At 49.2% G+C, this 24484-nt stretch overlaps 1 protein-coding gene across 2 annotated transcripts in view; it reads right to left on the reverse strand.

Moving 5' to 3' along the window:
* The window catches only part of STK32C (serine/threonine kinase 32C), a 66638-nt gene that overhangs the window by 4633 nt on the left and 37521 nt on the right, over nt 1–24484 (reverse strand). For both annotated transcript variants that reach the window (XM_050337563.1, XM_050337569.1), the window contains 9 exons: nt 7684–7835; nt 5168–5341; nt 4688–4725; nt 3967–4056; nt 3269–3372; nt 3061–3177; nt 1125–1250; nt 861–992; nt 130–197 (listed from right to left, as the gene is read on the reverse strand). In XM_050337563.1, coding sequence (XP_050193520.1) covers nt 130–197; nt 861–992; nt 1125–1250; nt 3061–3177; nt 3269–3372; nt 3967–4056; nt 4688–4725; nt 5168–5341; nt 7684–7835 — 1001 coding nt within the window. The remainder of the gene's footprint in view (nt 1–129; nt 198–860; nt 993–1124; nt 1251–3060; nt 3178–3268; nt 3373–3966; nt 4057–4687; nt 4726–5167; nt 5342–7683; nt 7836–24484) is intronic.

The raw sequence follows: 24484 nt of genomic DNA on the forward strand, positions 1-24484 counted from the left end.
TGACAACAGTCACCTGGGGCTAAGCCTGCAGCAAGGTGCTACCAGCTGTCAGGCACGGAACACTGATTCCTAAGGGAAGTCAGGAAAAAGAGTAGTTTTTCCCTAAAAAAAATCACCCAACATACTCACTTCTCTCTGTTGAAGATGACGAAGTCCTGCTGGATAGCTTCAAGGCATTCCTGAAGATAGTCATTTTCCTGTTGAAGAAGAACATAAGCAGCCCTATTTGCATCTTATTGCTGCCTGTAGTGCCCCAGCGCTCCCAGCTGTGTGCAGGAGCCTCCAGATGTGTGCAGGAGACTCCCCAACTTCAGCCCAATAGCTGGAGGCAGCAGGGCTGGCTGCCATGAGGCTTTCACCAGGGGCTTGTGTCATCCACAGCAGCAGTTTTCCATAAAACACAGATCACACCGTTCACTACATAAACACAACACATCTATCCATGTATCCTGTATTTTGGGAGTGCTGTTAGCCCAAAGGAAGGACAGCCAGCGTGGGGAGAGCCCAGCACACAGCCCACATGTGTGAATCCCTGCAAACACACACAGGGAGCTGCTGCCTTGTCCCCAGGCACACGTGGTCCAGGGCCATGTGGGGACATGGGGACACTGGCTGAACACACACCTCAGTGCCCAGACCTCCTCTGCTCATTTACTTTTCCAAAGCACAGATTACTGTGAAAGACTTTGATCAAACTTCCATAACAAGAATGCTTGGTTGTCAGAAAGACTCCAATGGGGAAATGTTTTTATCAAATTAAACCTGCAGCTCCTGCAGTGCAGCAGTTAAAGGCTGTGACACCCCCCAAATCCAGCCACTCAGCCTTTTCTCAGCTGGATGATACCCCATAGAGCACGTACAGACTGGGAGCTGTCTTTGCTGTTATCCCTTGACTTGTTCTTTGCAAGCCTCTTCTTCTTCTTGTGCAGGGGCCTCGACTCCAGAATCATCTCCTCCAGCTCAAAGGTGGGGTCGCAGTGCAGGCGGCCCTTCTGCAACACAACGTGACACGCGTGTCAGGCACAGCAGAGACTCAGAAACCACCTCCCCTTGGGAAACCCTCCACTGCCACAGTGGTTCCTTTAAAAGGAGAAGTGGTCCCGATGCAGATCGCTCCCACTCACGTTGGGGACAAAGCCTGGCTCCACGCGCTTCTCGCAGACGTCCTTCCAGACCACACTAGACAGGTATGTCGAGGCTTGGATATCACCCAGGCAGGAGAAGCGATGCTCAGGGTTCACTGTCAGCAGCTGGAGAGGGAAAAACATCAGAGAGAAAAGCACTGGGGGGAAAAGCACTGGAGGGAAGAGCATTGGAGATAAGAACATTGGAGGGAAAAGCATTTGTGTCAGAGGAAAAAGAAAGCACCCAGCACCATCCTGCCTGGGACAACTTGGATTGTCCAGCCATGAAGGAGCATTTATGTTATGGGAAATACATAACTTACTACAGGAAAAAAAACTTTAGAAAACATTCTGGAGGTTGTGACACTGGGTAGCATGAGCTCCTGGACAGCATGGGTTTGCTCCCTTCCCTGCAGCACCCAGCATTCTCCAGGAGCTCCATGTCCCTCCGGACCAGTTCTTGCCATTTTCCCAGAGCACCCAGAATTTGAGACCTGACCCCTCGGCTTGGGCATCTTCAACTGAGCATGTCTGATCTTCCAGCTGGCAGGCACCCACAGTGGGACCTTCACAAAATGCCCATCTGGGACTGCTTTTCTTAAAAAAATGCTTTTTAAAGTGGTAGGCACGCTGATTCTAGGTGGTCACAACCTTTTTGCATAAAATAAAGCCAGCATGGGGTGTTTCTCCAACACTGAAGGTGACAGTGCATGGGGCAGGTGATGGTGGCTGTACTTGCAGCCCCCCCAAGCTCAGGGATGCTGTGAAGGCTGAGTGGGCAGGATGCAGGGCTGGGGCACCCCCAGTGCTCTGGGGGGACAGGGGGGTCCCTTCCTGGCTGAGGGGCTGATGGTTTCCCGGTGAGAGGATTCCCCGGATGCCCAGGAGATGGCAATGCGAACCTGCCGAACGCGCCGCCGCCAGAAACTGCTGCTCCTCGTCAAACCGAATCCAATTACACAAATTGCCCGACCAGCATTAACTCACGCCAGAGGCGCTTATTTGCTGCCAGCACCGGGTCTATCTTTCCTACAGCAAATTCACCAGCTACTTTTCTGAGTTCTCAAGCAAGCCGGAGCTAAACCAAGCTCCCCACCTCATCACCAGCTTCTTCCAGCTGCAGCACGAGGGAAGCACCAGGACATTCCATAGGCCTGCAACCCCCCCAACAGCTCTCACAACCCCACCAGACCCTTCAGCCCTGAAAAACCAGCGAGAGGGAGCAGCCAGTGCTGCAGTGCAGCACACGTTCTTTATCTCATATGCCACCCCAGCCATCACTGCTGCCTTTATGGGTTAGAGAGCTCATGGAGAGGATGGGATGCTGGAAAACACAGTTCTAGCCCAGCTGGAAATCTGACTGTCACATCAAGAACAGACTTTTTGCTTCCTTTGCTATCAAACACAGTGTATATTATTACAGGGATGATAAACACACAACACACATGATTAATTGTGGAATCCCAGGATGGTTTGGGTGGGAAGGGACATTAAAGATCATCTTGTTCTAACTCTCTGCCATGGATAGGGACACCTTCCACCATCCCAGGTTGCTCCAAGTCCCATCCAACCTGACCTGGAACAGCTTCTCTGGGCAACCTCTGCCAGGGCCTCCCCACCCTCACAGCCAAGAATTCCTTCCCAATATCCCATATAACCCTGCCTTCTGGCAGTGGGACGCCATTCCCCCTTGTCCTGTCCCTCCAGGCAATTGTCCCAAGTCCCTCTCCAGCTCTCTTGGAGCCACTTTAGGCACTGGAAGGGGCTCTAAGGTCTCCCCAAACCCTTCTGCAGGACGAACACCACCAGCTCTCTCAGCCTGTATTTTCTGACATTACCAGTAGTAGTAGCTTGTTAATATGCTGATAATTTTCCAGCCAGTCCCATCCACAGAGCAAACTAACACCCAACACACCCTCCCAGCAGGAGGATGTACCTTCCGCAGCAGCGCGACCATCTCTTTGGACCAGGCCGAGGAGTACTGAACACTGACAGTGCTGAAGAGCTGCACCAGGGACTCCACGGGGTTGTTGGAGTGGATGTCATATGGCCTCTGGGGAAAGAGCAGGGAGGTGAGAAGGAATCCCCTGTCCCACTCCATCAGTCAGACGCGCGTTCCGAGGGCCGCGTGGCCAGAGCCCTACCCAGCCCCGCAGCAGCTCGAAAGCCATGACTCCAAGAGACCACCAGTCCACCTCGAAGGAATAGCCCGTCCCACCGTTCAGGAAGGAGTGGAAAATCTCTGGGGCTGGACAGAAAGGGCAAAATGCAGCAGGTTATTCATTGTTTCTGTTTCAGTATTTCACATAAGTCAGTGAAAAAGCTTGGGGTGACTTTTATTCACAACTGCCCGAGGGGAGGTGTGTGAGGCAGGAGATCAGTGACAGCAGCGTGTTCCTGCCCTCCACGGGAGCTGGGCTATCGGGCACACACAGGAGAGCCCTCCCAGACTAAGGATGGCAGAAAACTGGAGCCCACTGGGGTGCAGCAAGTCCAAGGGTGGAGCCAGTGGAAAGAGAAGGAAGGGATGGGGGTGGTAGGGTGGGATGAAAGGGGACATGATAGGATGGGGACAGCAGGACTGGCTGGGGAGGATAGGCCAGGGTGGGATGGGAGGAGGAGAGAGGGCACACCAACAGTGATGCCTTCACCCTGGGAGTTTCACTTTTCAAACAATCAGGCTCTGCTGAATGTCTTGGGCACGTGCATTAAAGCCCTAAATTAATCCGCTGCCTCTGCCCCAGCCAGGGCCCCTTTGGCAGCGTGTGCTGAGCATTCTCAAAATGCAAAAAGACCCACTCTGAGTCAGAGCAAAGGGGTAAGAGCAGCAATTGTTTCTTACCCATGTAGGGCTTTGTCCCAGCCAACGCAGTCGCTCTTTCACCGTCCCTAATTATTGTTGCAATATTAAAATCTGTTAAATGGGCATGACCTTAAATAAAGACACATTTTAAGAAGGAATTAATGGCAGTGCAGTGGCAATGCAGAGTCAGAATATATTTATTTCATAAGCTTCGCACAGGGTAGCGCAGGCAGGGGCAGGTCAGGATCAGACCCCATGGAACAGCCATATCAGATCCCAAAGCTTTCCCAGGATCTGGGCTGGTCAGGTGATTAAAGGGTAGCGAGCTTTGGATTTTTGGATTTTGATTTTAAAAGCTTGGAACAAGCCAGTAACCCTCAGCAGCTCCAGCATTTGGCCAAGTTGTTCTGGCCAGAAGCTCTAGGAGTGAAAAGGACAATGGGGAAACACTATCATCATAGAACCACAGAATGGTTTGGGTTTGGGTTGAAAAGACATCTAGTTCCAACCCTTGCCATGGGCAGGGACACCGGCGAGGGAGGAGGCCAAGTGTGGGCAAAGCAAGGAGGTAACCAGGGGAGGGGCTGCCCTTGGGGGATCCTCCACGGCATTAAAATGCTCAGGGATGCTCAGTGATCAAGTGAAAGAAGGGGTGCTTTTCCCACACTTTCCCCAAGTAAAAAGATGTCCAGTACTCAGGACTGTAAAGGATCTGCTCCTGCAATGAATAAGGGAGCAAAGAGGGGCAGAGTGATCCTACCTTGCTCATCGAGGAGGATGTTGTCTGGTTTTACATCTCTGGGAAAAGAAGGAAGGTTACAGCAGATGGAATCTCAGTCAGACCAAAGATGCAACTCAACAAAAATCCTGTAACTTTTTAATCTATCAAAAATTAGGAACAAATGAAACTAAAATACCCTAACACAAGGTAAGTCCCTTTACAATGGACTAGAAACATGCTTATCCTGGGTAAGTGGGTGAAAAAGTGAGAGCATGGGACTGGTTCAGGCATCATTCCCAAGGAAAATTAATAACACAATACCAGGGATATTTGTGTGAAGACCTGGATGGCTTTGACACCTGCCCTGGAAGGTTCAGCCCCCAGTGAAGCATCAGTGATAGGGGGCAGGACCAGCAGACAGAGTGCACCCAGGACCAGCAAAGACAGTGTCACCCACCCCAACCCCACCACAGGCAGGTCCCACCAGCTCCCACCTGCTGGCAGGGCCTGCAGAGTTACCTGTGGATGATGTGCTGGCTCCGCAGGTAGTCGAGAGCCAGCGCCATCTCACAGATGTAGAGTTTCACTGTCTCCTCAGTAAACTGAACGTTCTGCTGCAGGTGGTAGCGCAGATCACCACCCAGGAGCAGGTCCACCACCATGAACATGTCCTCCTCGTCCTGGAAGGAGTACCTGTGGGACCAGCGGTGGGTGAGCAGGGCTTACAAACCAAGTCAGGCTTTTCCCCTCTCCTAATTACGCTGCTCCTGCAAGAGCTGCAAACAGTCCCACCACAGGCACAGAATCAGAGAATCACAGAGTCATTCAGGCTGGAAAAGCCTCTGAGACCATCAAGTCCAACCATTCCCCCAAAACTGCCAAAGCCACCACTAACCCACATCCCCAAGTGCCACATCTACACACCTTTTAAATCAGTACAGGGATGGGGAGTCCACCACTGTCCTGGGCAGCCTGTGCAGGGCTGGAATAATCTTTCCATGACGAAATTTTTTCCTAATATCCAATGTAAATGTCCATTGGTGCAACTTGTGGCCATTTCTGCTCATCCTGTCCCTTGTTCCCTGGGAGCAGAGCCCAACCTGCCCCAGCTCCCTGCTCCTGTCAGGGAGTTGCAGAGAGCAAGAAGGTGCCTCCTGAGCCTTGTTTTATCCAGGCTGAGCCCCCCCACCTCCCTCAGCTGCTCCTGGTGCTCCAGACCCTTCCCCAGCTCCATTCCCTTCCCTGGATACACTCCAGCCCCTCAATGTCTCTCTTGTCATGAGGGCCAGAACTGAATATGCTACTTCATATTTGAATATTTGCACCTTCCCAACTAAGCAAGCCCAGCACAAGACATGAGTCTGGTTTTTAACCCTTTGCTACACTAAGCAACACTTCCTAGGAAGAGGGAAGTATCCCAGCTAATGTTCCCCCTCTCTCCCTGTCACTGTCCTCTCCCGAGTGAGCAGTGCTGTGTCACCCCACCAGCACAGAGCCCAGGCTTTGCCAGCCAGACGCTTCAGAGAAACTTCACTTTCTCAATTGCAAATAATCTCATAAACCTACTTAAAATATCTCTGCCTATCCTGAAGATGAAATGGAAAACACAACCGCTAATTTAACCAGAAAAACCAGAAAGAAATGTATATTTACTGTGGAGTAAACCGCCTCTCTAAATCTGCTGTGGGTCCCGCGGGAGACTGACAGCAGGGGGATACACCAAAACAACGCTCATTATTATATTTGGTGACTGCAGTTCCAAGGAAAGAGTATGTGGGATTGTATAATACTTATGAATCACTCACTTCTACTCCCATCTTAAATGTAGGTTTATTCTGAAAGTATGAGCCAAAAGGGAAAGATTTGCTAAGGGAGCAAGTTCTCTCCAGAATTTCGTCACTTGTTGGAAAAAACATTTGCAATTGCTAAAATACTGAAAAAAATGGTATTAACTTAATTGGCTATTCTGGAGCAACAGATCAACAAAACAAATGTGAAGCATTACCCACTTCTATCACTTTGGGTACAAAACTTCCTGAATTTTTGGAGGTCTCTCCTCTGACCAGCCTGCTGTGCATCTGGCACCATCGGAGCAGGAGGAGATGGCAGGGGCATGCCCCAGGCTCAGCAGGTCCAGCCACACGAGTGTGCAGCTTCCTGGGAAAAACTGCTGTTCCTGCCCCTCTCTGTGGAATCAGGGAAGGCACTGATTCCAGCCTTCACAACACATCCCAGTAGAAATGGGATGTCAGAGGTTGTCTGTCACCTCTCACTGCTGTCACTCTTCCTGTGCCCTGGGAACAGAAGCCATGGACTCCTTGTGTCCATCACCGTGGCACACGCCCTTTGTCTGTGCATGCCCCAGCTCTGTCCCAGCACAGGATCAGCTTGGGTTGTGCTAGTGGACCCTGGGTGAAAAGGATGGATTTACTGATTCCTGCCCAGTGTTGGGTGCTGTTTCACCAGGCAGGAAGGCAAGAAAGGACAGATCACCCAGAGCACCCAGCAGTGGGTCCCAAGGCTGACTGCCACGGGCTCATCCCAAACTGGCCAACAACCCTAGGATATATTGCTCTACATTCTAAAACTTGTAAATGAATTTTTCCTGCATAATTTGATAATGACTTATCTGAACTCTAAAGGAACACATTTTTATTTGGCCAGTGAGTGTGCTGCAGAGCACAGTGAGGGTGCTGGTGGGGTGAGGGGTCAATGGGGCTGTAGGGAAGCCAAGGAGACAGACCTTTTGCACTGGAACTACCTGGACAGAATGTATTTCATAAGTATTACCAACCCAAGCTATTTGTTAGATTTCAGCCTGATTCGAAGAGGTTTTTTAAAATTAGGCCCTAAAACATTGCCCAGTAACAAGGATACTTCTGCCAGTGCACACACAGTCAGGTCATTATTGAGAGACTTGAAACGTCACTATTTGTAGTGATGCCGACAAAGAGTTATGAGATCCCCTCAAATTATCAGGTGTGGAGCTCTGCAAGGGTGGGAGGGCCCCGAGGCCGAGGGGAGGAGCTGCTCACCAGAGATTCACCAGGAACACGTGCTCGATCTCCTGCAGGATCTCCAGCTCTCTGAACACGTTGCGCACCTCGTCCCGCTCGATGCACTGCTGCTTGTTCATGTACTTCATGGCGTACATCTTCTCCGTGTCTCTCTTCTGCACGATGCACACCTGGAAAAAGAAGTCAGGAATATGTTCTGTACTGTCATTTGCTGCTTATTGGGCTGAGACCCACACGGTCAGCACCTCACCCCTTATCAAATCTCCCTGATGCCTGGGCTGTATCCTGGGAATTGGGGACACACCCACACTGGGAGAGGAGGGGCTGTGCTCCAGCCCACTGGCACTAGGTAACTGCAGCTGCTCCGGAGAGCTTTCCAAAGGGAATGGTGTCTGGGAGCTGTGGGAGAAAGCTTCGGCCTTGCTGCCTGTGGATGGAGACCAACTTCGGGCAACCGTGGGGCTCCGTCCCAGCCTCTCCTCCCCTCTGCTCTCACCTGCTGCTGCCCAGCTCAGCAGGTAGGGTTTAACCTGCTGTGCACATCACTATGCTCTGAAAGGGCAAAATAATCCCGTTGGGGTTGGCAGAAAGTGATTAAAATGCAAATTTGTTACAACAACAACAACAATCTGCCCCAGAGGAATAACCCCGGTGCCTCTCCCCTGAGCCCTGCTCTGCCGACAGGCACGGAGCCCCCTGGGCTGGCACAGCTTCCCACAGCATGGCCTTGGGTGCATCCCTCGGCTCCTCTAATGACACCTTAATTACCCAGGTGCCTGTTTTTAGAAGAGCTAATTAGCTATCAAGGTAACTATTTTTAAATGAACTAATGGAATGTGTACATCTGCTCTAATTATGTCTGCCCCCTTTTAATTATCGGACACGTTCACAATTAGGATGAGCTGGATATAATTCCTCTGGCATTTGGGCATTTGGTCTGGAGCAGGCTGACCAGGGCTGGCTCCAGGCAGAGAGCAGGTCATGCTTACACCGTGTGGGATGCAAGTAAAGGGAATTGCTGTGGATGGCAGGAAACCGCAGACAGGTGGGAGCCACGGAACTCTCCGCACCTCTAAAACACTGCCAGTAATAATCATTTGCGAGTGCTAATGGTGCTCAGTGTAATATCATCGAGGACACGGTGCAGCGAGGAGGTGGCAGAATAATAGGTGGTTATCGTTAGCCTGAAAAACCCCCAATTAGCCACGCACAGGAATTAACGGGATTATTTTGCCATTGTCGTAACAATTACGGTAAGAGCTGGAAATCAGGTGTTGCAATAACTCCCTGCACACCTCAGACCTCACATTAGGGGCACTTTGCAGGCGGAGTGACCTGGGGTTTTCCTCTGGTGCCCGTGGGCTAGCAGCGCCCGTCAGCTCCAGCTGCCAGAGACTGTTCAGGCACAAAACCTAAGGGAAAACCTCCTTCGTGCAAACTTAATAACAATAATGAATGACCTACCACAATGCACACCACCAGCAGGATTCAGCCCATGCCTACAGCAGGACGAACTGGTTGTACATCCAATAAAGCAGTGAAAAATATATTTTATGTTTTATAAATTCTTCAAGCAGCAAAGCCCTAACAATATCCCTTTAAAACCCGGTCATGGCTATAGAAATGCTCTGAAAACAAAGTTCTGGATAATAGCCATCCAGGCACTGAGCAACATTCTCTCCTGAAGTCAGTTTATCCCACATTATGGCTGGAGACTCTTTAGTTTCTAGGTGCTTTGTTTTTTTAGGTTATGACTTGCTGTATCTTAACAGGTATTGCACGTTATATTGCTGTCATTTGCCTCTTGTTTCTCCACAGGGCAAATGGGAGCCCAGTATAATAAAAGAGAAAATTATGAAAACTTCTTGTACTCTGTAATCATAACAAACAGTTTTCTGCAATGCAACAGCACCACTTCCACACAAAGCAACACCAACTCCAGGCACAGTGGAAATTTTTGTTCTCTGATTTTTGGAAAGAAACACCGATGTGGGTGTCGATGGAGAGGTCCTTCCTGCAGCCGAGCCCCGTGGGATGAGCGGGGGGCTGGGCTGTGCCCGTGGGTGGTGTAGGGTCCCCACAGGGCAGCTCCCAGGGCAGAGGTGCTTCCACAGTGCCCCAGCTATGCTCTGTCTGTACCACAACAGTTACCACAGTCATTAATGGTTCACCATCACACACACTGCTCGTGGTGGGGATCTAACTCAAGGCAAACCAACACCATGACCGGTGTCGGTGCTGCCCCAGCTGGGCTCAGTCACTCAAGTCCCCTTTGTAAGGTGTCCTGGCTCACAGAAATGCACCAATGTGTTTGTGTCCCCCCCAAAACATCAGTGCCACAACACCTATCTTTTCCTTTATGTGCTTCTCCATTCATGCATCTGCTCCTGGGGAAGGAATAAACATCTATTTGTTCATAAGCCAAGAGTGTTTTTTTTTAATTAATCCATTTTCAGGCAGGTCTAAAATGCAGAGTCTATAACGCAAGAAGCAGAAATGACTCTGTCCTCGTTTTGCACAATGGCCCCTTGTCACACAGAGGGAATGTTCAGTGGTTAAATACAGCCATTAGGAAAATGTGCCAGCCCTTCGAGGCAGAAGGCAGGCATCAGCTGGGAGTGGATTGCTCAAGACATGGCACATGAAAGCTTTCACAGAGTCCCAGATACCTCGAGCATTCAGCCACTGCCAAAGGGTTTGTGTGCAGCTGCCCCTAACAGAGAAGAGGGCTGGAGCCCACACCCAGGATTCCAGCCAGGAGAGGGGACTGCAACACCTCCCGGGTCCACCTCACTCCACAGGGCCCCAGACAGTGACAAGGCCTGTACTGTCACCTGAGCTGGCAGCTCCCCTGAATCCAGGACATCCTTCACTCAGCAGCACCAACTGCCTCAGTAATTCACCAGTGACGTCGGTGATAGCAAAAAAAAAAAGCCATATGGGGAAAACTGACTCTGGGCTTTGAAACACCCTCTTTAAGGTAAGAGTTAGCATTAAGAAGCTCTGCACATGAATACAGTGCTCAGAGCTGCCTCTGCTTCCTGCACAGAGTTTGTTTCATCACCACAAGCAGCCACAGAGTTGAATGTCAGCCTGGCTTCAATCATAGAATCATGAAATGGTTTGGGCTGGAAGGGACCATAAAACTCATCCAGTCCCACCTCCCATGCCATGGGCAGGGACACCTTCCACTAGCTGGGAAACCAAGAGGAACCCTCACAGCAGGAGTCAGGCATCTCATGGGCATCCTGCAGGATGTGAGGCACGGGCAGCAGGGCTGCACTCCCCCTTTGCACTGGGGGACCCCTCCGTGCTGTGCTCCAGCAATGCTGGAGCTCTGGGCACTGGAGCAGGCACAGCACAGAAACCCAGCACAGCACCCAAAGCTCACCTGATTGTCCCATAGCATCTAAAAATCGGAGATGGGGACAAAGGGACCAGCTTTAGTTTGAGAAACACAAATGTGTTTCCCCTGTGGAGTGGGAACAGGCAGCACAGCTCCAAAATGCTGTCCTGGAGTCAGTCTGGTGGGGGCTCTTCAGCAGCTTCCAACTCAGCCAGGGAAAACGTTAAGAATTTCAAATGTAAAGTTTAAAAACCAAAACAAACAAAAAAACCCACTGGGACTAATTAAGAACAGATCTGAGGGACTCACCCTTTTGCCTGGTTCATCTTTTACCCCACCCACACCACGACTGTCACTCGCAGGGTTGCACCTTGCTCCTTCAGTGGGACACACACACCATTTACACAAACCTGACCTTGGGCTAAAGCTTCAGGATAAACCTCAGTCTGTAGGACCAGAGCACTCACTGTCACATCACAAACTGTGCACCAAAAAGCAGGAAGGGTTTGTAATCCACCAGGAATTATCTGGCTCCTCCCATGACTCCTTGGACACCGCTTACCGAGCTGCTGGTTACAGGAGTTATTGCTGCTTTCCACCCAGCCGTGGTGTAAGGTGCCACAGAAATAAAAATCAGGAGTTTGGGGGTTTACTGATGTTAAGAGGACTTGGGGGTTATGACCTTTTGGGAAGTTTTTTCATTCTAGTGTATTTAGGACACTTTCCCCCATCATCTCGGCTTTTGCTGCTCTGTACATTTCCCTGCCCAGCTCCCTCTCTCAGTCAGGCTTTGCCTTTTCTCTTTTAGAAATCCAATAACTTTTTTCCTGCTGATTCTGAAGGAATTCACCAGGCTGAAATCTCCACTCGGTTGAGAGGTCACCTAATCACTTAATAGCACGTTCTGACTTCTCTCAAACTCATTATGAAGGGACAGCACAATTTGCCTGGGCTCAAACAAAAGCTAGCCGTTTTCGTTCTGGGCAGGATCCACAGAGCTGGGGATCGATCTCAGTCTCAAAGGCTGCACAAAGATGTTTCTCTTTCTGCATATGCAGACCTGAAATGACCCTGTCCTCCGAGAGACATCACCCTCATGGCCGATGCACAAACCTTTCACAGCTGACTCAGGGACCTGCCCTCGGGGTCCAAACTGGGAGCAGTGGGTTTTCTTCTTGAATTTCTCCTCCTTTGGCTTCTGCCTTTGGAAGACAATGCCCTGTAATCCTCCCACACACAGACATTCTATTGACTGTGGCTCAGAGCCACCGGGACGCTTCAGTGTACAAAGCTGGATTGCACTTATTTTGTTTTTAGAGCAGAGTCAAGGCTTAGCATCAGCCAGCACTACACACCCACACCAAACACCTTAATCCTGCCCGCCTCTGAGCCGAAACCAAACACCACCCTACACTATAAAAATGCTTACTTGCAATGCTTGCACCTTGCCCACATATATTGATTTCTCCTCCACTTCTGCTGACTTCCCTGGGGTATTTATCCTTCCCCCTTTTCCCCAACACCTATGGAGCCACCATTTTACCAGAAAGGTTGAAACTTGAAATGTGAAGCGTAAACATACAATTACCTGTGGCAACCAAAAGCATCTGTAGGCTTTGGGGCTGCCTGGGGAAAACAGCCTCTGCTACGGGAGAAGCACGGCAGCAGCCTCAAGAGGGATGTTGAAATGGAAGATTTGCAGCCTCTGGAGCAGGAACTATAAGTCCTTCTTTCTGAAGGACCACAAGCAGCAAGGAGGCATTTGCCATGACGTATAAAGAGCTCAAGCTTTTTTGAGAACTGAGTTCAGCTTTGAGCACTAAATTTTACAGCAGAAATGAAAAGAGAAAAAACACAGTTAACTTGTGACAGAGCCACATAACCACGTGATTGCTGCGCCTCTCCTGACACCAGCCTGTCTGCTGGGCTCATGGAGAACGTCTGGTTAAATACCAGTCACCCCAGCACAGCTGGAGACCACCTACAGGAGATCACCTCAGCAAGGCTCTGTGACACTGGAGACAGACTGCAAAGGCAGGGACAGGCAGCTCTTCCTTGCAGGGAAGGGCAGGAAGATTTTGATCACTGGTTTCCTGAGCTGCTTGAGTAAAGAGTTAAACAGGTAAGAAACGCTTTAGTGTACCCTGCACTGCTGAAAGAATAACCTCAATATTGACTTTTAACAGTCCATCTCTTTCAGCCAAGCTCTCCTTGGACGGCTCAGCTCTTGCACCAAGACATCGCTCACTTCTCCCAGAGTTTTCATCCTTTGGAAAGTGGCTGTAGGGAAATCCCTATTACCCAGTGTCCCCAGGACCCCTCTACTTCACTTTGTACCAAGAACTGCAGCCAGAATCTTGCCAATTATGTATATATATATAAAATCAAATCATTTAAATTCCCAACTGCTGTCAGGAAAGCAGCAAACAGGGATCAGGCTGTTCTGGACATGGCCACGGTGTCACAGCTGCACAGGACGCTGAGCCACTTCCCCTGGCATTTAAAAGCATCTTTGTATCCATCCTGTATTATGATGACAATGATGGCAACTGAAACACAATCCTTCCCTGGTAATTAACATCTGTGTAATAGTGATAATTAAAAAGTTCATATTAACTTGTTCTACAGTTCTCACAAACACTAAAGATAAAACCAGCTGCTTTTTTTTTTTTTTTTTTTTTTTTTTTCTAAACATAGCCAAGACAGCAGAGCTTGAAGCTGCCTCCAAGGTTTATCTGCAGCAATACAATTACCATATCAGGGATCCATTAAGCACATGAACCATGGGGAGCAGCTAGATGAAGCTCTGCTGGAACCATCTCCCATAGGTACACCCTGGGAGCAGCTCCCCTACAAGAGCAAGCCCAGGAGGGGCATCCAGCACCTCAAGGATGCTGGTCCCTTGAAGGGGCTCCCTTTCCATGGATGCTGACCCAGAGCTTGGTGCCATGAGCCCAAAGGGTTGGGAACACTAAAGGCAGCCAGCACCTGCAGGAGCCTGTGCAGCACCTTGTTGCCCCTTCAGGGATGGTCCTGGGGAGGGAGTTCTGGGTAAGGCAGACTGTTTTTATCCTTAGGGGGCATCGGGTCTGGTGGAATTCAGAGGGACCTCATGGAACCACAAAACGTCCTGGGGCAGGGCTGTAGCTGCACACAACCTACCCCGGCACTCACACCACCATCAGCAGGGACACGTAACTGTAACTCTGTCTGATCCTGAACAAGAAAATACTCTGAAACAATCAAAACCCTTCACTGCTTGACTATGCAGCTCATTTAACCAGGACTCTGTCCTGGGAACAGTTCTGACAGAGTGTCTCTGGCAGTGTTTCTCCCAACCATTATCTCCAGCACACAAAGATCCATTTGAAAGAACGGCACATCTGCTGTGCCGGTCCCCGCGCGGTTCCCACGGCCACCTTCCTGTTGTGCCACGGGGATGGACCAGCCCGGGTGACACAAATATGTGCCAGCTGCTGGCCATGATGACAGTGCCCCTCGGCCTTTCCACAGCTCATGAAATCATGGAATCATGGAATGGTTTGGACTGGAAGGGACCTGAAACCCCACCCAGTTCCACCCCCTTCCACTATCCCAGGTTGCTCCAAGCCCTGTCCAACCTGCCCTTGGACACTTCCAGGGATGGGGCAGCCACAGCTTCTCTGGGAAACTGTGCCAGGGCCTCACCACCCTCACAGGAAAGAATTTCTTCCCAATGTCCCATTTCAACCTCTAAAACTGCAGTAACTGGCAAACAAGTGCAACTCTCAGGAGCCATGCTCTAAATACAAGGTTACCAGCTCAACAAATCCGCCTTCACATCTTTAAGTGCTGATTTTGTTTCTTATTCTAAACACCTTGCCACATTTCACTCCTTAAGATATTTTTCATGAAGTCTTACAACTTTACTTTTTCCCTGCTGAAAAGCTGTGCTTTTCCACAAGATTGATGGACTGGCTTGTCAGAACACCATAAATCATTAAAATCTCTTTTATGCAGCACTGCTGTTTGCTGCAGCCAAGTTGTAACAGCAGCTGATGAAACTTTTATTCACAGCAAGCCTGTTGGTGTTTCCAGGTCGTGTCAACACTTCCATTAAAAATCCCTTTCTCAGTTGCTCATGCTAGAGCCAAAATTCTCTTCTGACCCAAAATAACACCTGCTGTTCACAGCAGCACCTCAGTGTGCCATATATCAGAGAATCACAGAATCCCAGACTGGTTTGGGTGGGAAGAGACCTTAAAGCCCATCCAGTCCCACCCCCTGCCATGGGCAGGGACACCTTCCACTGGACCAGGTTGCTCCAAGGCCCATCCAGCCTGGCCTTGGACACTTCCACGGATGAGGCAGCCACAGCTTTTCTGGGAAACATCAATAACTTCAATCTGGAGTCTTAAGAAAGCGTTCACTTCCCTGAAGCTCAAAAGGTCTCCAGATCTATATCACCTACAAAGTGTGGCCAACCCTTCTGTGTACCAGCAGAGGAAATGTGCAGATACAACTGTGAGTGGCTCAGAACACAGGCAAAACAAGGCTTGCTCATATTTTATATTTTTTTTTCCCATAAAGAACCTTATTTCTGTCTTGCTGTTGACATGAATGGCACAACCAGCACACTGGAACTGTGTCAAGAAAAGTTTGTCTCATTGGCACCAGTACACAGCAAACTGGGAGCTGGGATCTCCCAGTTGGTGTCTATTGGGGAATATTTCCTAATTTCCCTGCAAGAACTCATGGGAAGAGGATGCAGAATGTTATCTACCAGCTCTGAATCCTGTGATTTAATGCAACCTTATGTGGCTCAGAGTAAGCATTTCCCTTTAATGTCACGCTGAGAAAATAAGGTTCCATCAGACATTACGCAGATGTTTCTGTAATTGAGTTTGGATATGGGGGATTATTTTACTTGCAGCTCCAAAACAGGTGTAGACTTTTTTACCTCAGGAAAGACACTAATCCAAACAAACAAGGGGAAACCGAAAAGTGACAGCACAGAAACCTAAGGAATAAAAAGAAAAAGAAGAGCATTTTTCTTTGCTTTTGCTTGTCCTGGTTTTCCACGTGTCCCCCCTCACGTGCCGGCTGTATGACCTCTTTGCCAAGCCAGACACCCCAAACCTGGTGTCTTTACTCAATGTTAAAATAAAAACTGCTTGCATTTCGGATCATTCTTCGGCCACAGCCTGGAGCACATGTCTCCAGTGTGGATTTTCTGACCTCAAGGATATGGAGCAGCAGATCCCCCTGGGGAGGGTCTGAAGGGGATGGGATCTGAGCTTTCCACCGTGTGGACTGCTCTGCTGAGAGCAGGGAGGAGGACAAGCCAGGAGATGTGTTCTGGAGCTGTCACACTTCCTACGGAAAGGCTGTTAGGCATCTACATTTTTGTCTGGCTTTAATCACATGCTCAGAGATCTCTGCTGGGCTTTTTCAGTAATTAAAGAAGAATGAGGAAAACTCAGACCAACCTGCAGAGGTCCCTGAAGACACCATGACCCATCTTCTTTTTGACTTTTGGATGGATCCAAACCTGGATTCACCATTCACTCCAGCTCAGCAGCACTCAACAGATTTACACGAGGACCTGGACCCCACTGCACAACCACAGCTAACAAGTGTTTTCTGAGTAAATTGTGCAGTATCTTCCTGTAGGTGACACACATTCTGAGTTATATCTTGTATTTGGAGCCATCTCTCCTTACGGCCACGACTACATTCCGTGATGGCAAAGAGGCACAATGATTTTTTTTTTTTTTTTTACCTGTATATTTGATAAAACTTGGGAGCAGAAAGAAATCTAATTACTTCCAGTGAAGAATGGAGGGTTTCATGTAGTGTCTGAACGTAAATCGATGTTGAAGCTTTCCCCGATCCCAAGGCAAGAACTCGCTGTGCTGTTTTGAAAAGGCTCACCACTCATCACGATCTGGTGCCGCTGGGCAATGGCACTGAGACCCATGTGGCCCCAGTGTCCTCGTTTGTGCTGCTGCCACAACACACCCCCAGGCGCCAAACTTTCCCTTCTGTGCTGAAGGGAATAAGCACAGGTCTGACTTTTCAGCCAAGAAAGGCGATACTCGTGTTTCACAGTGCAAAACCTTCAGGAGGAATCAATGCCACCTGCAGACAAGTGCTGAATTTTCCCTTAGCAGAGGCTTACTCCATTGAGCTGGTGTTTACCACCAAATTGAACAGAGGGATAGACCCTGGAAGAGCAGCTGTAGAGGGTGGGGAGATTAAGATCCCTTCCAGAGGGGGTACAGGGGCTCTGATGAGCCTGGACACAGACAAACCCCTGGCTCCTCCAGGCTGGTCCATTCCTCCATCACTGCGTTCACCCCAAGCCTGAGCAGATGCAAGCACCATCAGACAGGGGCTGCCTCCACCCTGTCCCCAGGGAGCCTTCACAAGCTTCACAAGCCTTTCTGTCAAACCTACCAAACAGCACTTAATCATATTGCATTACCAAGATGAAGAAATACACTTCTTATTTCTCCAGGGATGGAACTCCCACTGGAGGGTTCTGTCCAGGAACATCCTGCAAGTCGTAGAATCATAGAATCATGGAATGGTTTGGATGGGGAGGGAACTTACAGATCACCTCATTGCACACCCTGCCATGGGCAGGGATACCTTCCACTATCCCAGGCTGCTCTAAGCCCTGTCCAACCTGGCCTTGAACACTTCCAGGGGTGGGGCAGCCACAGCTTCTCTGGGGAACAATCTTAATCTTTCTGATAAACCTAAGAATAACAGGGGCTAAAATTGAATTTTAAAGCAGGGCTGAGTGCCTGGGGATGCAGCAGCTGCCCAGACCTCTAAGAGGGGGACACATGGGGCACTATCCCAACATGGAGTGAGTGATGACCAGAGCTCCTGCATCCTGGCAAACAGCATTGTCCTACTGGAGCTGGGAAGAATGGGTTGGTGTTAGTTCATCTTCAGTGTGGTTTGGTTTAACTGCACCACTTGCTGAGTATGAACAGATAAGTATTTTATACTGCATTGCCCTTTATTGAGAGGAATTTTTAGCACTTACTTTTGAAAAGAATTTTTAGATCAAAAGTAATAATGTGGCACAACAATCTTACTGCAACTCCGTGAGAGAACGACAGGAACAGAAGGATTCTCGATGGATTTTGGACATAAATAGTAACTAAACGGGAGGTGAGAGTGGAAAGCAGAGACACAAAAGGCTTCTGTTTAATAAATACTGTTCCTTTTCATGCCTTTCTTTCTTTAAAAAAAAATCCCATCTACTCACAGTCCAGAGTGTGTTCTGAAGGGAGGTACAATTTCTGATCATACAGATAAAATACAGTTCATCACAACTGTGACAGGTCAGTAAGAATAAAATAGTATAGAACATTAGAAAAGCAAATTTGCAAATGTCAAGGCAATCCTTTAGTTACAGTTTTATTTCAGAGAACAAAATGGCCAGTTGGTATGAAAATGGAAGGCACTAAATTTAGAGTTCATCCACATTTCTCTCCTAATATTTTAATTTTATGGAACTATTGAAACTACTATGGATTTTGCTATCCACATCACACAAATGACCATGTCCAGGACCTTTCAGCAGGTGACCCTTTACCAGGTTGCACTTGAGGGCCCCTCACCCATACCCTGGGCTTGGCCAACAGCCTCAATGACAGAGAGTGAGAGGAAAGAGACCCAAACCCACCAAAATTACACCCTAATACCTCTGCTGCTCACAAACTCTGCTCTGTATTTCCTGGCTGTTTTCTCAGGAGCCCTTTGCAGTGACAGCCTGAGCAGCTCAACCTTTCCATTGGCCTGTTCTCCACTGCCCTCTTTCCCCAGTGCCAACAGCAGTATTGAGCAGAGAGACACATCAACAGAGACAAAAAAGAGCAGGTACCACGAGAATTAGTAATTTCTGTCTCTTCTCCCCCCCAAACCCATCAATCTTGGGCAGAGAAAGCAATGCAGAGCAGAGCAGTCCCAGGGCACAGCTCAGAGCATTAGGGAGCAGTTCCTGGTTCTGAGGAGCAGGGGGTCTCCAGGCTGCCCTGCCCAGCTCCCAAACAGGGCCTGTCCCAGTGCATGGCCAAGCCCCATGCTCAGGGACGTGGGGGGCTTCATGTAATGGACCCCACCAGCTGGATGAAACACCCAACCCTCCACACAACCCTTCTGATCCACCTCTAAAGGTCTATCCCACAACAACTCTTCCCACATCCTCTTTTTGCCAGTCTCCAGAGTCCACCAACAACGTTCATCTGGGAAAACAAGGCAAACCACCATGCTGTTCTTAGAGGACAGGAAAAGAGGCAATTCCAAAGGAGAAAGTCAGGCAGGAAAACTGGGAGGAGTAATAGCACGTCACGTGCTCATCACTGGGAAGGACACTTCCTGGCAAGCCTGGCTCACACACAGGTTCTGTCCTGTGGCTGCCACTGACTCCAGGTGCCCAACACAGGCTGCGGGTCCCTCCGACCGCGGCAAAGTTACATCAAATCCATCATCGCAACACTCGTTTCTACTGTTGGCTGTGCACCAGTTGCATCAGTTTCTATTTGTATTTCTCATGTTCCATCTTTAATTCATTGCTGAGGCGCAGGAAATCCCAATGGCCTTGTAGTGGCTTGTGGGCAGCTCCTGCCCTCACCACAGAAAAAGCAGAGCAGGACTGTATCCAGCCTCGTGGAGCTGTGTCCGTGCAACCCCCATGAGATTCAAATCTGTTTCTAAGCAGGGCACAGACACTTTAATAGGAAGTCACATGAACTTCGGACCCATGTGAAAAAATACATCATGAGAAGAAAAGGAGATAGTCTCCTTCCACAAACACCACTGATCGATGGTGCTGCCCAGAGTGACAACAGGGGTACACCCCATAATGCTCTGGTCAAATGCAGGCAGTATTTACCTTAATAAACTCTATTTGCTGTATCATGCTGATGTATTCATAATTTCATAAGAACAGCGGACGTTGTTCCTTGTCATTTATGACATTAAGTGGCTTGTAATTGTATTGCCCAACCATGAGCATTAACAGAACATCCCAAACACAATCTGCAGCTTCCAAGGACCTGTAGATGACCTTGATGTCCAACACAGTTCAATTTTATTGCTGCCAGAAGCTGCATCTGACGCTGGAACCTCCCATCTCTCTGTTCCAGTACCGAGCTGGTGGGGGGGAGTGTGCTGTGAGGGCTTGTCAGAACAACACCAAGATCCAAATGCTGGTCACATTTCAGCCACTGAGAAGTTTATAATTATCATTAGCAATGAAGGGCGCTTTTTTTTTCTTTAAAAGTGAGACTTTCAGTGTTGTCCCTGTGAGAGCCACAGGCTGGCACCAAGAGCAGAACAAGACCCTGCCCGTGACAGGGACAGAAAAGGAGGTTCTCCTAAGGGCAGTGCTAACAGAACAATAATCAGATTTCCAATTATTAATCTGATCAATGCCAAAATATTCTGCTCTTTGTCCTCAAGACAGATGATCTTTTATGGAATTCAGTAATGCATTTAGGGCACGGTTGTTCACATCCAGGCCACCTGACCCAGCTCTGTCCTCTCCTGCTCCCACTGCAACTCCTCCTCCTCCAACACCTGCACCTCTCCATCCCCATACCCTACCCCGAGGCTGGCCCTTCTGACACAAGGGTCAGGGTTGGATCCAGAGACATCTGCTGCTCGACAGGCAGCATATGTTGATCCACAAAAAGGTTTCCTTAATCAAAGACCTCGAAATGAGATCGCATTTGGGCTCAGGCAGGGAGGGGGAGTGGGGATGGTGTGGGCGGATTTTGTTGTAGGATCTAATATCGAAAAAACTCCCATGTCAGAGCCAGGAAGAACTTGAGCAGCCAACAGATACTGAGCCTTGATGCACACACAGGAATTCATGTGAGAAAACATTGCTGCTGCCCCCGCCACAGCGAGTTCCCACTGTGCCGATGGCAGGAGCCGTCTTGTGGTCCAGCTCCAGATGCCGCTTGTGCTTCCAGACTGAGTGGAGCCAGCTTCTGGATGCTGAGGGTGTGCCCTGCCAAGCCAGGCACCACAGGAACACTCACCAGTGTGCCACGGGCAAAGCCAGCCATGGCAGGAACACCAACCAGAGTGCCACAAGCAAAGCCAGGCACCACTGCGTGTACCGCGGGCAAAATCAGCCACCACAGGGCCACCAATCACCTCTTCCCCACCTGCCCCAAGCACTCTGGCCGTGCTCCACCTGTCCCGCTCCTGGCAGTGCCAGCCCCTGCACAGAGACCTGCAGGGGTGGCCCAGGACCATCAGTGGGTTTTCGGGTGGAGGATGATGCTTCTGTCCTCCACTCTCTCACCCCTCTTTCCTGTCCACAGGCCCCCAGCTGCTGGCACAAGGGTCCGTCCCACCTCCCATCCCACCTCCTATCCCACGCCAGTGTGACTCATCCACAGGGAATGATGGGGGCTGAAACAAACCCCAGGCAGTTTCTAATGCAAATGTTAATAAGGCACCGGCTGTATAATAATAACAAAAGTGGGCAGCTTGTACGATAAATCAGTCTCTTATGAAGTCTGATCCTTCAGAAACCACAAACAGGTCCTTAGTGGGGACATGCAGGATCACGTCCCAGGCTCCTTTCAGATGAAGTCACTGCTCACTCTGTCTCTCCAGATGATTCAGTGGCACTTTCCACTTTAATTTTCCTGCTGCTGCCCCCACAACCCAAGACACTGAGGTGGTGCTGGACCCCATTGCCACTGCAGCTTTCCACGCTCTGCCATTCTCTCTCCTGTGGCTTTTACCGATGGACACACTCTCAGCTTAGTAACATCCAAAAACAAAAACCACTTGGTACTACCTGGGAGTATCAGAGGGAGGATCTCCCTCTGTGTGCTCTGTGCTTTCTCACATGTCCCTGTGCAGCCTCAGGGGCCGAGCAGGATAGTGCCTGAGCAGCACTGGATGGTCCAGCACCAGGTGCTCTCCAGCACCCCAGGACCCACAGACACCCCTCACCTGGCTGTCCCCTCCCAGCAGCCATGCTGCCCTTTGACAAAGCCAAGGAATCCTTGCCTCTGGAGCCTCCCATTGACACGGCATGCGATCGAGTGACAGGGACAATGTCCAGCAGGGACGTGTGTCCCCAGTCCCTGCCCGCAGCTCTGGCAAACCCTCAGCCTCATGTGAGCTCCAGGACAGCAAAGGAAAAATCAAGGGCAAAAAAATATCTGTGGCAGTTTAATACCAAGGGATTAAATTTCCAGACTTTCTTTTGGGGGAAAAATTCAACATTTATAAAGTTGAAAAAAAAAAAAAGAAAATGGATCAAGCTTGTGTTGATGTCAAACAGGGATTCAGTTGAGAATAGACTTGAAGGGAATTTTATTTATGATGCAGCTACTGGGTGGGCATTTGTGACCTTTAGAAAATGGATTAAAGCCTTTCTATACCCAGCTCTGGGCTGTGTGAATTATTAAAACAACAAAGTCGTGAAGTTGAAGTACCTGCACAAAGCAACCCACGGCACAGCCAGCCTTCCTTGGGAGGGTCGATGCAGAGCTGGGCACAAGGAGTGAGGACACCCAACCCGCTCCAGAGAAAACCAAAAGCCAGGCCTCCAGCCCCTATGGGTCACTGGTACCCATTCCAGGCATATGGTTCCCCCAGAAAATTCCATTTGCTGCTGCTGCTGCTCATTCCATCCCCATCCCAGGTTTAATCCCCTATTTCCAAAGGCACACAAAGATATAAATCAGTGCTGAAAAACTTCAGATGTGTTCTTATTTCTTCACAGCAGTGAAGTGGAAATAATGAATTCCCACAACCCCATCCAGCTCTTTATCCCTTGGAAAAGGCGGCTGGGGCTGATCTGCTGGAGAATCGAGAGGGAAGCCCAGGTAGGAGGAAGAGTTCAGGAGAGAACACCCTCAGCTCCCTCATGGTTCAAATGGATGAGGAGTGAAGCCAGGAGATGCCAGTTTTTACTTAGGGAGATATCAGGACAGTGCAACACCACCAATGCCTTCAGAGATTTCTGGGTCTCATCACGTCTTTTGTGAAGCACAATGAACCTGAGAGCATGTTTCCCATTAAAACAGGGTCACAAACTGCACCCCATCCTGGAAACCCAGACCTGGCTGCTGCCACTTGGGAAATGGCACCAGAGCAGCTGAAACCTGAGCAACTGCTAGCTGTTTGGAAAGGAGGCTGTGCTACAGCAGGAACACCATGCTGCTATGAAATTACTAAAAATCAAATCATATCACCTCTAATATGTGTAGAAAATATTACACTCTTGCTAATTGGAGTAAACATGGACTTGAACATGACCTTGATTTGATTAATGGTATCTTAAAGCTGATTAAACCCATCTCCAGCAAACAGAAATTGACCATTTACTGCAGATACACCAGAGGCACAGCTCAGGGTCTCTCAGGCTCTTCAAAATGGATTTCTGACTTCCTTTTTCCTTCCTTTCCTACAGTTCCTGCACCAACAACCACACAATCTGTCCTGAGGGGTGCACAAGGTGAGTGTGAAGGAAACGCTGTGCCCAAAGCCCCCACGGGTGCTGGTCCCAGGTCCTGTCACCATGGGATCACACAGTGTCAGATTCCAGAGGTCATTCATGCACACTGAGGGTCTACACCACCACTTGGAGATGGATGGGACATCAGTCTCCTAAATATCTTCCTGAACGTGGGCAGAGAGTGGTTAAATCAACCAAAGCAACTAAATCACTCCTAAATTTCAAACACCACTTTCCAGGTAGGTAGTTCTGTGTTTTCTGTAATTAAATGCGAGTTGTAAATGACTTGGTAAATGCAAAAAGCTTTTCTCAGTGTCAGAGGAAATTCAGCATATTGACATAATTATCCAGAAAGATGACAGATGAATCATTTCAGCATTTTGTTGAAAGTGTATGTACAGTTCTGATGCCTGATAGACTGCTACGTGCTAGACTTAACCTTTCTGCAACATAAACAGAGGAGTGAGCAGCCACGAGGAGCAGCCTTGGGGAGCAGTTCTCTTCAAAGTCTTCTTATCCTGCCCTGGGATAAGAATTTTTTTTTTTCTCCATTTCACGTTCTCAGCAGAATTAATTTTCCAAGTGGTTCTGCTCAAAAGAATACAACTTTCCTCTCTGGAAAGTTACTTTTGGAAATATGAGTTTTCTCATATCAGCTCAGGAAAAAAAAAAAAAGTGAGTTCCTCTTTTTGAGATTAGTGTTTGGTCTTTGACAGTGAGATGAAGTCACAAGACCTGGAGAGTTCCCATTCTCACCAGGAGTGTCTGGGGAGACTTTCCTCTGCTCTTTGCCTTATCCTCACAGTGCTGCTCCATGGAAGGATCTGAGCTGGTATTTAATCATTCACCATAATTTAATAGAAGTTCAGAAATGTGACAGAGCTCTGCTGCCAGCTTTTGCCTCTCCCTGCTTAAGGGACACGGCTGCAAACACGGGTGACTATTTCAAACCACCCCCTCAGTGACTTACACACTGCTGGCAA

The sequence above is a fragment of the Myiozetetes cayanensis genome, unplaced genomic scaffold (assembly GCF_022539395.1).
Source record: "Myiozetetes cayanensis isolate MyiCay16 unplaced genomic scaffold, myiCay2020 scf10, whole genome shotgun sequence".
Classification (NCBI taxonomy): Eukaryota; Metazoa; Chordata; class Aves; order Passeriformes; family Tyrannidae; genus Myiozetetes; species Myiozetetes cayanensis.